The 15,389-nt window shown below is 46.0% G+C and overlaps 1 protein-coding gene across 3 annotated transcripts in view; it reads left to right on the top strand.

Moving 5' to 3' along the window:
- The first annotated feature begins 355 nt into the window (after positions 1–355).
- Positions 356–15,389, top strand: part of CERK (ceramide kinase) — a 74,357-nt gene continuing 59,323 nt past the window's right edge. For 2 of the 3 annotated variants that reach the window (XM_050936238.1, XM_050936240.1), the window contains exon 1: positions 356–616. In XM_050936238.1, the coding sequence (XP_050792195.1) occupies positions 481–616 (136 nt within the window). In that variant the 5' untranslated portion in view covers positions 356–480. Of the gene's footprint in view, positions 617–10,585; positions 11,151–12,118; positions 12,318–15,389 lie in introns of those variants that run through there. The other variant, XM_050936239.1, reaches the window with a different exon arrangement.

Below are 15,389 nucleotides of genomic sequence, written 5' to 3'. Positions count from 1 at the left end.
CTCGGGCACGGCGTGGGCGGTGAGGGTCCCGGGCGGTGCTGGGCGGCAGGGGGCACTCGGACACGGCGTGGGCGGTGAGGGTCCCGGGCGGTGCTGGGCGGCAGGGGGCACTCGGGCAGGGCCTGGGCGGTGAGGGTCCCGGGCGGTGCTGGGCGGCAGGGGGCACTCGGGCACGGCCGGACGCTTCGCCACAGCTAAGATCGGGAAGCGCCTCCATTAGCCCCAGCGCCGCTTAGGATCCTGCCCAAAACTGCAAATGACGAGGCTCCGCCCCGGCGTAGATTTGCATACGCGCCCCTCCCGGCGGAGATTTGCATACGTGCTGACGATTCCACCCCGGCCCCTGGGCAATAGCCGGATAGCGGAGAGGCCGGGCCCCGTTAGCCGCCGGCTGCTGCCATCCCGGTGCTCAGTAGCAGGGCGGCCTCTGAGGCCCGGGCCATGCGTCGCGGGGCAGCCGTGCTTCGGCACTGAGCGCCCATGGAGCAGCCCGCACCGGAGCGGCGGCCCCGGCTCGTCTCTTCGCTGGCGCTCGGGCAGCGCGCCTGGGAGGTCACCTTAGAGTGGGAGCGGGGGCTGCTGTCCTGGCGGGATCCGCAGCCTCGCCGGGGCGGCGGTGAGTGATGGGGCCTGGCCAGAGGAGGGGCTGGGGCAAACTGTAGGCGGGTGGGGCATAGTGAGGGACAGATCGCAGGGGATCTGGCAGGTGGGGGTTGGATGGTGTGGGGTTTGAGGGGCTCTGGGGTGGGAGTATAGTGGGGGACAATGGAGGGGCTCTGGCAGGTGGGGGTTGGATAATGTGGCGTTTGAGGGGTTCTTTGGTGGGGGCATAGTCGGGGGGACACTGGAGGGGCTCTGATAGTAATAGAGGTTTGGAGGGGCTCTGAAATGTGAAGGGTTGTATAGTGTGTGGGGGAGGTTGGAGTAGCTCTGGAGGCTCTCATAGAGTGCACCTATTCCTGTTCTTGTCTGCTTGTGCCCTTGGTGCTCTCCCGTGTACCACTGAGATGCATGGGGGAGGTAACTCACATACTAAGAAGATAAGGCACCTTCTTTCTATGTCCAACTAGCTCTTATGAAAAGGGACAGACCAGCTAATAGTGTAAGCTATTGCGAACATGTCTGCCTTCTGTTAAAGGGTGTAAAGTTCCAAAGCTTCCTGCTCTTTCCTCTCTCATTTTTGGGTCCAGAATGGAGTTGGGAAATGTTGTTCTTGTCCCAGAGGGTTCTGATTCTTTTTAAACATGGTGGTGGTGTTTAGCCTACTCTATATTTGTAGTGTGTTTGGTGCAGTATTTACTAGAGGCTTCTCGAGTGTTGCTGAAAAATAGATTTTTTTAATACATATTAGTTTGCATGGCATCAGCAACTTTTTCTTAACTAACAGTTTAAGAAGATGACATGCTGAGCACTAAGTAGGAAAGCCATGTATTTAAGGCAGGACTGTGGAGTCCAGTGTTTAAAGTCCTGTGGAGTCCAGTGTCTCTCCAGCTGGTGAGAATTAATAGTAAAACAACTTTCTAGACTTCTGCTCCTGGATTCATTCACCAAGTTTCTTCATAATTATGGGAGAGTCTGCATGCATAGACTTTGGACCACATTAACAAGCTCATAATGATTTGACAAGGTACTAATAAGGAATTTTTTCATCTTCAACCACAAGAGCTTGTCATCAGATATAAAGTGAAGCTTGCATAGTCCTGTTTCTACACACTATACATAAATTAGTAACAGCTGGAAAAAATGCTTATTTTGAGGATCTTGCAGGTGGCTTTTAGTCACTTTTGAGAGTCATTGGCAGTAGGGGTTTTAGCTGGAATATGTTACAGCAACTAACAGATCTAAAATCAGAATACTTATTAAAATATTCAAGCCACAACATGATTTACTACTTTTATCACTTAATGGATGTGCCCTTTAAGACTTTAGAAGAACTACATCTGTGAAATCGTGTTTGCAATTGAAATGGAAACTTGTAGTGTGTTTATAGAACTGACTGCTTAATAATTCAAGAATTTCTCAGGCATGCATTCCTCTTAAGAACAAAGGTGGTGGTTGCCTGGTGTTATGAGGTCTCTAAATTACTACCACAGCATAACTGAGGGTCAAAGCCCCGTTGTGCTGGGTGCTACACTCAGCTAATAAGACAGTCTCTGCCACGAAGACCTTACGAGTCTTGGGGCTAAATCTTGCTAGTATATCATTGCAGATACCACTGTGCCCGTACAAGTCTTCCTTGGCTTCATGGTAATGGGTAAGTGAGAGAAGGAGAAAATGAGAAAAGACAAGTTAACAAGTGGTACTATCATGTTTAGTATAATCAGCAGTCACAACATACCAACTGCTTAGCCAATATATACTCTGGAGTACAAAAACACTTGCTAATATGTTTACACTATTTTCTGAAAACCTCAAAATGTTAAATAGTGTTCTGGTGCATAGTTGTTTTTCTGTTTCATATTCAAATTAATTGCAGCTGGATATAGTAGAATAACTACTGGTTTAAAACAGTGATGAAAACATTCCTTTCCTTTTTATTTAAGTTAGCTGGCTTAGTTATGGCCAAGGAAGCACTTTAATGCTAAGCCATTATAGCTTCGGGCACTTAGTACTTTTCAGGTGAATTTATCCTTTAAGCTGTTGGCATGATCCCTCAGCTGAAAAGTGGAACTTCTTTTGCCAAGTCTTGTGAAGTCTCCTAGGTCATATGAGATATCACAGTGAGATAAGGGAAGTTCTTCACATAGTAAGGAAGTTGATATTGTGTATCCATTTGTATGTAAAAAAGCTTAACTTCAAATTTGAGATATGCATTCAACTCACTGGAAGAGAAGTGTCTGACAAGTTTGAAGAAATTTGATATTAGAGTTATCTTCTGGAAACTTCCTGTGTACGAATAATATCAAATTTCCTATTAAATTTTAAATAGTATGCATAGGTAAGGCTATAATTTAGTCATGGGTATTTTTAGAAAAAGTCATGGAGAGGTCATGGACAATAAACAAACTCATGGTCTGTGACCTTTACTGGGGCCCCCTGGGGGTGCTGCTGCATGTCTGTGTGAGGGAAGGGTGCTCTGGGTGTGCTGCTGCTCAGGTGGTTCCTGGGGACAGCTGCACTGGCAGCTGCTTGAGAGGTCCCTGAGGACAGCCATGTTGCTGTCACCAGGGCCGCTAGAGTGGCTGGCTGCTGCAGAAGTGATGGAAATTGTGGAAAGTCACGGGATCCATGACTTCCTCCATAGGTTGTGCTTTGTCCCTGATGTAGTGTCATGATTATTTCAACAATTTTATTTATCTCGAGGTGTTAAGGCCGTTGTTATGACTGTAAGTGCCTCACAATCTTTAATGTGTTTATCCTGACAATATCCCTATGAAGTAGGAAAGTACTGTTATCTCTATTTCACAAGTTGTGTGTGGGGACTGAGATACTCGGAATAATGAAGTGATTTCACAAGGTCACAGAAGAAGTTTATGGCAGAGCTGAGTTGAACCTGGCCATCTCAAATCCCACATTAGTGCCCTGACCATTGGATAATCCTTACACTCTGATCAGTTATGTTTTTACTGCTCTTTAAAATAGCTGAATATATTTTTGTCCACACTGTAATGTGTTTACCCCTCCCGCCACCCCCTCATTGAGGGAAAAACCTGCCTCAGAAACCAACTATAGTGCACACACACTTTGTGGCCAAGTTCAATTTTTTTGCAAAAGTGCTAATCCAGAGTGACTCCTATATTGTGCGGAAACAACAAGGAGTACTTGTGGCACCTTAGAGACTAACAAATTTATTTGGGCATAAGCTTTCATGGGCTAAAACCCACTTCATCAGATGCATGGAGTGGAAGAAAACAGTAGGCAGGTGTATGTGTATGTGTATGTGTATGTGTATATATATATATATATATAGGTTCAACTCAGCTCTGCCATAAACTTGTCCATGAATTGTCTCGTTAGCACTGATGCCCCCAAACACTTGGTAAGGCAACTCCCATCTTTTCGTGTGCTATATATATATATATATATAGATATATATATATATAGCACACGAAAAGATGGGAGTTGCCTTACCAAGTGTTTGGGGGCATCAGTGCTAACGAGACAATTCATTTAAAGTGGATGTGGGCTATTCTCAACAGTAGAGTACCAAGGGAGGAAAAATCACTCTTGTAGTGGTAATGAGGCCACTTTATTTTATTATTGTCCTTGTTTCTTTTGTTTGAAGTTTAACATAAAATGTAGGTTTCAGAGTAAAAACACATGCACCCCAGCCTGGCTGCTGCCAGCCACAGAGTCAGTGAAGTGCATCCTCTGGGCTTGTGGTGCAGAGTGCTTCAGCACCCACAGGATCTCTTATCCCTACTCTTGCTGCACCCCTGGAGGCAGAAATAAGAGATCCTCGGGAGGCAGTGGGAAAGCTTTAGGGCTGGCTCTCATTCATTGCCCTGACAGTGCACGTTGCCTGGGTGCATCTGCACATGCAGCCCTGGTGAGGTGTGCATAATGGGGGCCTGGGACCAAGGGACAGAGTGTGGAGCAGGGACTAGATGTCTGCCCTGCAGGGAGGGGCAGTGGCAGAGCTCCAGGCTCAGCTCTGTCGGGGGAGGGATGACACCCCCCCAACATCCCGGCAGCTGCCTCCTTCCTGTCAGCTTTGCTCCCTGCTCCAGGCAAACTCCATGGAGCAGTGAGTTAGGTGCAGCAGTAGGAAGAGGGAGCGCACTCAGCCAAGCAATAATGGTATTTCTGGCCACTGCGCTTGCTGCCAGTAGCACTTTTCCTCTTCCACCAAGAACTCTGGGATACATGGGGAAGACTGCCAGTGCTGCATGTAGCACTGGCAAAGCAATAGGGCTTGGACCCTAGGTCCTAGTTTAACACAGGCTTGGGCTCTCCAGTCCTGCAGGATCTTGGGACCTAAGTTAGCACAATTGGTGTGTGAATAAAAGGGGGGGTTAGGCTTGAGCCCGGGCTCACTTTGCTGTGTAGATATACCCGTAGTAGTTACTTGATGCATAGGCTAGAGTGGGGCTGCTTTTGAACTGGCGCCTCTTGTGCAGATGATATACTTCCTCCAGACCATCTCTGAGTCCCCCTGTGGAGGGAGGGGGCACAAGCAAGTTTTAGGGGATCCACCAAGCATGGCCAGCATGAGCATTCACTGGGGCCAACAGCAGAAAGCTGAAGCTTCACAGTGCCCTCTGCGGTGTGGGGCCCCAAATAATTGCCCTGCTCCTGGGTGAAAGAGCCACAGAGCTTACTGGACGTGATCCCAGCACTCTAGCTTTGGGACCAATGGCTGCTTATATGCTGCTACTTGCTCTTGACTATTTTCTGCTGGGATGGCACATGGATTGGGCAAGATAGCTGCTGCAAAGCAGATGGTATACCCTAATCCTTTGCAAATAGAATGTTGTCTGGTCATTCTACATGCAAAAAATTGAGGTTGGCTGAGAGATGTGAAAAAGCACAATGAACTTGACTCTTCTTGGTATGTCTTCCTAAGCACTAGGTAGGTTGGAGAATCAAGGCAGGCCCTATTATCAAATTTGACTGAAATCCTGCAAAAGTCTGTTTAAGACACTTCGATAAATTAAGAGTAAAAACAAGGAAAATTGCAAGTGTGCACTTCTGGAGGCACAGGTACATTTTATGAAGAAAATAATTCAGTATCTGAAGTGCATGCTCCTTTTGTGATTGTGATTTATGGAGTGTGCAGAAAGCTACTGCTGCAATATTTACTAGAGCTCCCCAGGTGTCTCCTGTTGCCTTTTAGGTCCTCTGTGCTCTGGAGGCCTCAATACAGTCTATACAAGGACTTGGGAATGTGAAAGAAATGTGTGCTGGTAACATATAAATGAACATTTATGGGGAGGATTGGCAGCCACCCAAAAGTACCCTGGGTGAAGAGGCAGTAATTTGGTAAAGATTGACTTCCTTTTACAAGTTGATCCTTCACAGTCAGGGCATTGCTATGCAGTATATCTAAATATAAATTTACCTATGTGCAGCTGTATAAAATTATGCATGTTTCTGAGTGGCTTGTAGTTATCACATGATCATTACATTAAAACAATCATTGTCTCAACCTTAGCAAAGAGAGCACTTTCTTAATGGCTGTTTAGCTTCCAGTTATTGTCTGACCTTTTGGACTTGGCCATATCTGTGAAAGTTATTTGGTACTTCTATAAAACAGGAAAACATTGGTGAGCAGGAAGGGATTGCTCATAAAGAGTGTTCAAATGCCAACTCTTCTCCTTCCTACCCAAATACAGAAACTGCTAAAGAGAACTTGCTCAAACTTCCCAAAAGGGAACAGTTTGCAGGGGAGGAGAGGGGAATTCCTCCTGCATGGAGAGATTAAAAATAAAGCTTAATCTGAAAAACTGACGATTTAAAAGTTTTCAAATTAGGAGGATCTGTTGAAAGTCTTGAAGTTTGTATGCCACTCTGAAAAATTTATTTTGTCAGGAAAAGTGTTTTCACCTTCAGTTATATGTGGTACTTATAAAGACCTCTAATGAACTGTTAGATATAAAGCTTATCTATATTCATACTGTTGTATGTAGGATTTAAATCATAGGTATTACAAATGAAAAAGCCTATTCGTTTCTCCTCCCCCTGCTAGTGCAAGGTTATTAACTACAATATGTTTTCATCAGACTAGTTTAAATAAGCAACACAATTAGGCTTCCACTTTCTTTAGGAGACTACTATGAACTAATAGATTTCAGTGTTTAGGAAATAAATTTCCTCAAGTTTACCTTAAATTATCTCTTTGCTCCTCTGTTACTTTCAGTTATATTACTACTTCTTTGGTATATTAATGCTCTTCAAATACTTATAAGGTTTCTTTCCCCACAGCCGCACCTCAAAAAAAGTACATAGTCCTTAGTCATTAATTACATTTAGTTATTGAGTAGCCAAGCTTCACATTTAATATTTTCTGTTATTAGTTCCTCCAGGTCTTCAGTCATTCTGTTTTGAAAAAAAATTCTAACTTTTTGATCTCTTCCTGGCTTAAGTGCCTGAAGCCAATTCAGCATTTAGGTGTGGCCTTGACAGTCTTTTGGAGAGGAGCTATAATATTGCTGATATCTAATGTGAAACTTTTATATTGGCAAACCAAACTCCAATGTGTAGGGCTTTTTGACTGTGCTTTCATAATAGAGAGCATTGTGTAGCAAAGAAGGTGTCAGACCAAGAGTCAGAAGATCTGGGTTCTATTTCTAGCCGTGCCAATGACTTCTATGTAACGTTAGGCACATTTCTTCACCTCTTTCCCTTCTTTCCTTCCTGCCCCTTGTTTCTAACTGTATTTTAGATTGTAAACTCTGATATCTCACTTTGTATAGTGCCTAGTACAAAGTGGCAACATATTTAGTGAGAGCCTCTAAGGTATAAATTGATACAAATATTCAGTTTGCGGTCTGGTCTGATTTCACATCCGTTGTAAAACTTTCAGTGTGTATGGGACAGTAGGGCTTTAGCCAGAGATTAGGTCAGCCAATAAAACTCAAATTAATTCCTAATATGCCTGTGCAGTAAGTGAAAATTATGGGGAAATGTGGCGCAGCCCCTGTATTGAAGGTTGCCCATCACTTCTTCCTATATAACTGAATAATCTAAAATAAAACTGGTAGGAAGTGTGTAATGAGAAGTTCTACAAGCTGATGTTTGTCAATGGGAGAAATTGTCATACTAAGTGCTCAGTGCAATATGCGCATATATTCATAGAAGATTAGGGTTGGAAGAGACCTCAGGCTGTAAATGTGTGACAGCAAGAGTTTTCAAGTATCTGCACTGTAAAAAAACAAACAAAAACAAAAACACCCCCGCCCCAAAAAACCAAAAGAAATAGTATTTTTCAGTTTACCTAATACAAGTACTGTAGTGTAATCTCTTTATCATGAAAGTTAAACTTAACAAAGGTAGAATTATGTACAAAAAAACTTGTACTCAAAAACAAAACAGTGTAAAACTTCAGAGCCTACAAATCTACTCAGTCCTCTTCTTGTTCAGCCAATCGCTCAGATAAACAAATTTGTTTACATTTGCAGGAAATAATGTTGCTTGCTTGCTTGTTTACAGTGTCACCTGAAAATGAGAACAGGTGTTCTCATGGCACTGTTGTAGCTGGCATGGCAAGATATTTGCGTGCCAGAGGCGCTGAAGATTCGTATGTCCCTTCCTGCTTCAACTGCCATATAACGCAGTCCTCAGGAGACAAAAAATCTTACCGTTATAGGTGAGACTGTGTTATATCAAACTTGCTTTGCCCCACCCCGTTCCTTGTTCCCTGATCACCCCCAGGATCCCACCCCTACCCAACCTCCCTGTCCCCTGACTGTCCTGACTCCTAAGCACCCCGCCCCCAATAGGCACTCATTGGCAGTGGCGGGAAGCAGAGCAGCCCGGCCCCAGTCCGCTCCACTCCACCAGCTCCTAGCCGGGGCGCTCCAGTTCCTGTCGTCAGTGAGTGCAGGGAGGTTGGAGAAAGGATGCCCCCCCCCTCACCTGCAGCGGGAGGCGGAGCAACGTGGCCCTGGCCTGCTCCACTTTCCTTGCCCTGGCCCCAGCCGTGTCGCGGGAGGGTGGCTGGAGAAAGGTCCTGCACTCACCTGTGACGGGAAATGGAGCACAATGGCTGGGAGCTGGCGGAGTGGAGCTGGCTAGGGCTGGTTTGCTCTGGTTCCCGCTGCCAGTGAGTGCGGGGAGGTTGATGAAAGGACATCCCCCGTATTCACCTGCGGCTGGGAGCTGGCAGAGTGGAGCGGGCTGGAGACAGGCTGCTCCGCTTCTGCCACTGCTGGTGAGTGCGGGGCGATCCTTTTCCCCAAGCTCACTCCTCTGAGCGACACAGCTGGGGCCGGGGTGAGGGAAGCAGAGCAGGCTGCTCCTGGCCCCCTGCTAATACCCCAGGCCACCCTGGGACTGCGGGGCCCCCAAAAGTGTCCTCCCATAGCTCCTGCCCCCCAGACCCTGGGGGGGAGCCCCTGACTGCCCCCAAGACCCTCTGCCCCTTATCGAACCCCTTGGCCTCTGCCTGGCCCGGTACCTTTAACATGCTGCTCAGAGAAGCATGTCAGAGCTTTACCGCGTTGTATGTGAAATATCGGGGTAGAGGTGTATTTCTTTATCTTTTTTACAGTGCAAATATTTGTAATAAAAACTAATATATACTGATTTCAGTTACACCACAGAATATAATCTATGACAATGTAGAAGAATATCCAAAATACTTACTAAATTTCATTTGGTATTCGGTTTTTTAACAGTGTGATTAAAACTGCGAATAATTGCAATTAATTTTTTTGAGTTAATCATGTGAGTTAATCGCAATGAATCCACAGCCCTGTAGGAAAGGTTTAAAAAAACTGGGCATGTTTAGTCTTTAGAAAAAAAAACTGAGGGGAGACCTGATAAGTCTTCAAATATGTTAAGAGATCTTATAAAAAGGATGGTGATCAGTTGTTTGCTATATCCCTTTAAGCCCATTACTACTAATCCTAAATGGCCAAGGGAGTTTTAGGTTAAATATTAGGAAAATCTTTCTAATTTCCTAATTCTAAGGGTAGTTAAAGGTAGTGTATAGGCTTTCAATCGCCATCATTTGAGGTTTATTAAGAACAGTTTGGACAAACACCTGCCAGGGATGGTCTAGATTTACTTGATCCTATTTTAGCACAGAGCTTGATGACTTCTTGAGGTCCCTTCCAGCCCTACATGTTTGTGACTCCATAATCTTGCACTTTTTGTGATTAGAATTCCACACTGACCTTCACTGTTCTTGCTTTTCTTGTGTGTCACAATGAAACAGTGATGTGCATTTTTTTCTTTACGTATAAAGGAAAGAGAGGATCCTAAGTATTGTCACTCGCCAATATGGCATAAAATGTGTATTAGCAAAGCAATAAGTAGCGTACTGTATGCTGAGATCTTGTTCTTGAAATGGATATATCTAAAAGAAATAAGATGAACTTCAGTTACATCAGGTAATTATCCTAACGTCATTCTGAAGAGTTGATGAGGAGCTAAGGGGTTGGAAACACAATAGTAGCCAGAGTTTCTAGCGTTTTTCTGGTGCTTGTATATTTAAATGTATATATGTTACAATTTTAAGCTAGCTATGCTCATATTCCCCCTCTGTGGTCCAGGAAGGGCTCCCGCTTCAGGTTTCCAGCTCGCAGACATTACCTCTCTTGGGCCTGGTCTACGCTATGCGTTTAAACCGAATTTAGCAGAGTTAAACTGATCTAACCCTGCACCCGTCCACACAATGAGCCCTTTATATTGATATAAAGGGCTCTTTAAATTGATATAAAGGGCTTTTTAAACGGGTTTCTGTACTCTTCCCTGACTAGAGGAGTAGTGCTGAAATCGATATTGCCATGTCGGATTAGGGTTAGTGTGGCCACAAATTGATGGTATTGGCCTCCGAGTGGTATCCCACAGTGCACCATTGTGACTGCTCTGGAAAGCAATCTGAACTCGGATGCAGTGGCCAGGTAGACAGGTAAAGCCCCACAAACTTTAGAATTTCCTTTCCTGTTTGGCCAGCGTGGAGAGTTCACCAGCACAGGTGACCACGCAGAGCTCATCAGCACAGGTAACAATGCAGTCTCCTGAGAATTGAAAAAGAGCTCCAGCATGGACCGCACGGGAGGTACTAGATCTGATCGCTGTATGGGTAGAGGATTCCATGCTAACAGAACTCCGTTCCAAAAGACGAAATGAAAAAACATTTGAAAAAATTTCCAAGGCCATGAGGCAGAGAGGCCACACCAGGGGCTCAGTACAGTGCCGTGTGAAAGTTAAGGAGCTCAGAGAAGCCTACCAGAAAACCAAAGCAGCGAATGGAAATTCCAGGGCAGAGCCAAAAACATGCCACCTCTATGCTGAGCTGCGTGCAATTCTAGGGGGGTCCACCACCACTACCCCACCCCTGTCCGTGGATTCCGAGGTGGGGGGTGGTAATCGCAGCCATGGCTGAGGATTCTGTGGATGGGGAAGATGAAGAGGAAGAGGACGACGAGCTTGTAGAAAGCACACAGCACTCAGTTCTCCCCAACAGCCAGGAGCTTTTTCTCACCCTGACGGAATTACCCTCTCAGCCTTCCCAAGCAGCTATCCCAGACAATGAAGCCATGGTGAGTGTACCTTGTAAATATAAGACATGGTTTAAAAGCAAGCGTTTTTTAATAATTAATTTGCCCTGAGGACTTGGGATGCATTTGCAGCCAGTACAGTTACTGGAAAAGTCTGTTAACATGTCTGGGGATGGAGCGGAAATCCTCCAGGGACATCTCCATGAAGCTCTCCTGAAGGTACTCCAGAAGCCTTTTCAGAAGGTTTCTGGGCAGTGCTGCTTTATTCCGTCCTCTATGGTAGGACACTTGACCACGCCATGCATGTAGCAAGTAATCTGGTATCATTGCATGACAAAGCCTAGCTGCGTATGGTCCTGGTGATTGCTGGCATTCAAGCAACATCCATTCTTATCTCACTGTGTTATTCTCAGGAGAGTGATATCGTTCATGGTAACCTGGTTGAAATTCAGGATTTCAGTAAGGGGACAGAGATGGCCATTCCTACTGGGCTGTTTGCCTGTGGCTTAAAAGAAATCCTTCCCTGCAGGTAGCCAAGCAGGGTGAGAGGGAGGTGCGATTGACGCTGAGCTTTTCCGGGTTTGGCTAACAGGAGTCTTTCCTGCTACCAGCTACGTGGTTGGGGGGAGAGGAAAGGGGGGTGTTTAGCAGTGATCTTCCATGATACCAGCCATGGGGTGGTTTCTGCTGCTGCACTTTAACAGGAAAGAAGCAGCACTCAACGGGCTTTGCTTGCTATTTGGGAAAGGAAGGCCCTGAATAGATGAAGGCTGCAGAAGACGAAAGACAATGGCTTACCATGGCTGCATGCAAGCTGAATTCTGCTGCCCGGACCTGCGTCTGTGATTTGTAACACCAAAGCCGCAGGCACTCAATATTAAGATGCAAAATGCGACCTTGTAATGAAAACACATGTGCTATGTAAGGTGAATAGTGTTGTTCATCGTGAAAGAGTATGACTATTGTTCTCTAAAATATATCTTCTATCCCTTTTTTCCCTCCTCATGCAGCTGCAAATTTTTCAAGTCTCCCTCCTCCATCCCGAAGGCTATCTCAGATAAGGCGGTGGGGAAAAAAAGACGCTAGAAGAAATGTTTTCGGAAATCATGGAAGTGACCTGCAATGAAAGAGCTCATCTGAATGAGTGGAAAGACATGGTAGCAAAGTACAGGAAAGATGCCAGTGACCGTGAGGACAGGAGGGACCAAGGTGAGGAGATGAGAGGAGAGATGCTCGAGATGAGAGGTGGCGGCAGGAATGCAACTCTGGGGCTGCTGCGTGTTCGAACTGACATGCTTCGGCGTATGATGGAGCTTCAGGAACAGCAGCAGGATCACAGAGTGCCACTGCAGCCCCTGTATAACCACCCTCCCCCCTCACCATGTTCCTTAGCCTCCTCACCCACCAGACGAGTAAGAACTCGGGGGAGTAGACTCCGTGCACCCGCCCACTCCACCCCAGTGGACAGCCCAACCAAAAGGCTCTCATTGTTATGAAATTTTTTTAGTGGCCTTTTCCTTCCCTACTATTCTCCCAAACCCCACCCGGGCTACCTTGTCAGTTCTCTCCCTCTTTTTATCATTAAGTAATAAAGATTTTTAAACGAGAGTGACTTTATTTCCTTAGAAAGCAAGCTGTGATCAAAGAGGGGGGGTGTGGCTTACAGGGAATGAGTCAATCCAGCGGTGGGGCAGGTCATCAAGGAGAAACAAACACAACAGTAACACTGTACCCTGTCCAGTGACGAAAATGGTTTTCAAAGCTTCTCTAATGTGCACCACTTCCTGGTGTGCTCTTCTAATCGCCCTGGTGTCTGGTTGCGTATAATCAGCGGCCAGGTGATTTGCCGCAGCCTCCCACCCTGCCATAAGGGTCTTCCCCTCACTCTCACAGAGATTGTGGAGCACACAGCAAGCAGCAATAACAATGGGGACGTTGGTTTGGCTGAGGTCTGAGCGAGTCAGTAATGTGCGCCAGCGCGCCTTTAAACGGCCATATGCACATTCTACCACCATTCTGCACTTGCTCAGCCTGTAGTTGAACAGTTCCTGACTACTGTCCAGGCTGCCTGTGTGTGGCTTCATGAGCCATGACATCAGGGGGTAGGCTGGGTTCCCCAGGATAATGACAGGCATTTCAATATCCCCAACTGTTGTTTTCTAGCCTGGGAAGTAATTCCCCTGCTGCAGCCGTTTAAACAGAGTAGTGTTCCTGAAGACGCGAGCCTCATGAACCCTTCCCGGCCATCCCACGTGGATGTTGGTGGAATGTCCCTTGTGATCCACCAGTCTTGCAGCACCATGGAAAAGTACTCCTGGCGGTTTATGTACTGGGAGTCCTGGTGCTCCGGTGCCAAGATAGGGATATGGGTTCCATCTATCGCCCCACCGCAGTTAGGGAATCCCATTGCAGCAAAGCCATCCACTATGACCTGCACATTTCCCAGAGTCACAACCTTTCGTAGCAGCAGGTTAGTGATTGCTTTGGCTACTTGTATCACAGCAGCCCTCACAGTAGATTTTCCCACTCCAAATTGATTCCCGACTGACCAGTAGCTGTCTGGCATTGGAAGCTTCCAGAGGGCTATTGCCACTTGCTTCTCAACTGTGAGGGCTGCTCTCATCTTGGTATTCTGGCGCTTCAGGGCAGGGGAAAGCAAGTCACAAAGTTCCATGAAAGTGCCCTTACGCATACGAAAGTTTCGCAGCCACTGGGGATTGTCCCACACCTGCAACAATATGCGGTCCCACCAGTCTGTGCTTGTTTCCTAGCCCCAAAATCGGCGTTCCATGGCTAGAACCTGCCCCATTACCAGCAGGATCTTGAAAGCACAGGGGTCCGCGATTTGAGAGAATTCTGTGTTCATGTCCTCATCACTCTCGTCGCCACGCTGCCGTAGCCGCCACCACCTCGCATAGCTCTGCAGGTCCTGGTTCAGCATTGACTGCACGAGAATGCGCGAGGTCTTTAAAACATCCATGATTGCTGTCTTGAGCTCAGCAGGGTCCATGCTAGCTGTTCCATGGCATTTGCACAGTTCACTCAGGAAAAAAGGCGCGAAACAGTTGGCTGCTGCTGCTTTCATGGAGGGAGGGGTGAGGCTGTACCCAGAAGCGCCAGCGGCAATGTTTTTTGCCCCATCAGGCACTGGGATCTCAACCCAGCATTCCAATGGGCAGGGGAGACTGTGGGAACTATGGGATAGCTATGGGATAGCTACCCACAGTGCAACGCTCCGGAAATTGATGCTCGCCTCGGTACATGGACGCACACCGCCTAATTAATGTGCTTAGTGTGGCCACGTGCACTCAACTTTATACAGTCTGTTTTAAAAAAACGGTTTCTGTAAAATCAGAATAATCCCGTAGTGTAGACATACCTCGGTGTGTCTCTCCCTCCTGACCAGGGATTTTAAGGCAGTGTGGCTCCCTGCCTGACATTGTGATATCTCCAGCAAGCCAAACTGCCTAAAAGGCCAATGCCTGCACTTTGCTCATTGCTTTCCCTCCAAGGGAAATGTATTGCCCCAAGTTATAAGTTACCACTGAGTTCATTCTGAGTAAGCACATTTATTCTTAAGGTAAAAGAATTAAAGATAAAACATATTTAAAGGAACCTACACACATGCTTCAAAGCTTACCAGATGTCCCCCGCCCCCCATGCCAATCTACAGCTCTTCTAGGTTTAATTCCTTAAAACCCCACAACTAGGTTTTCCCCGTGGCTTTTAGATCCAGAACCGAGACTGTAGGTCAGCTATTTCTTTATACAGTTTAGGCCTTTGAGCTTTTCCTGCTAACATCTAATCAGCAGGCAGAGACTCACTCTGCAGGGCATAGCTTTGAAAGGCTGGGATTTCACATAACCAGGGTTGGGAAGTTGCATCAATCTCTGCCTAGGAATTCTCTGGGAAATCCACTTAATCCAAATCCAAAAAGTCCATATTTCTTTGATACGTTTTCAGTATAGACTTTGAACTTCCAGGACTCTCATCTGTCACATCTTCCCCCAAGAGAGATTACGTAAAATCCTGAACTCCCTCCACTAATACATAAGCTTAATACATGAAGTTCTTCAAGGATATGGCAGGAAATTGCCATACCTGTCACAGTATAATCTAAAGTAACATGCTGATTTTGAATTCAGGATTTAATATTCACAATTTACTAAAAATATTTTATCATTTGACTATTTACTGTTACTTTAGGAATATAAACAAAGCCAAGTGTCAGAAAATGCTCTTGGCTGTGCCTCAGAGTTTAACATACTGTTCCGTGAGTTT

Source organism: Gopherus flavomarginatus, chromosome 1, assembly GCF_025201925.1.
Source record: "Gopherus flavomarginatus isolate rGopFla2 chromosome 1, rGopFla2.mat.asm, whole genome shotgun sequence".
NCBI lineage: Eukaryota > Metazoa > Chordata > Testudines > Testudinidae > Gopherus > Gopherus flavomarginatus.
Note: the sequence above shows the minus strand (reverse complement) of the source record. Positions and strands in the feature narration are given on the sequence as shown.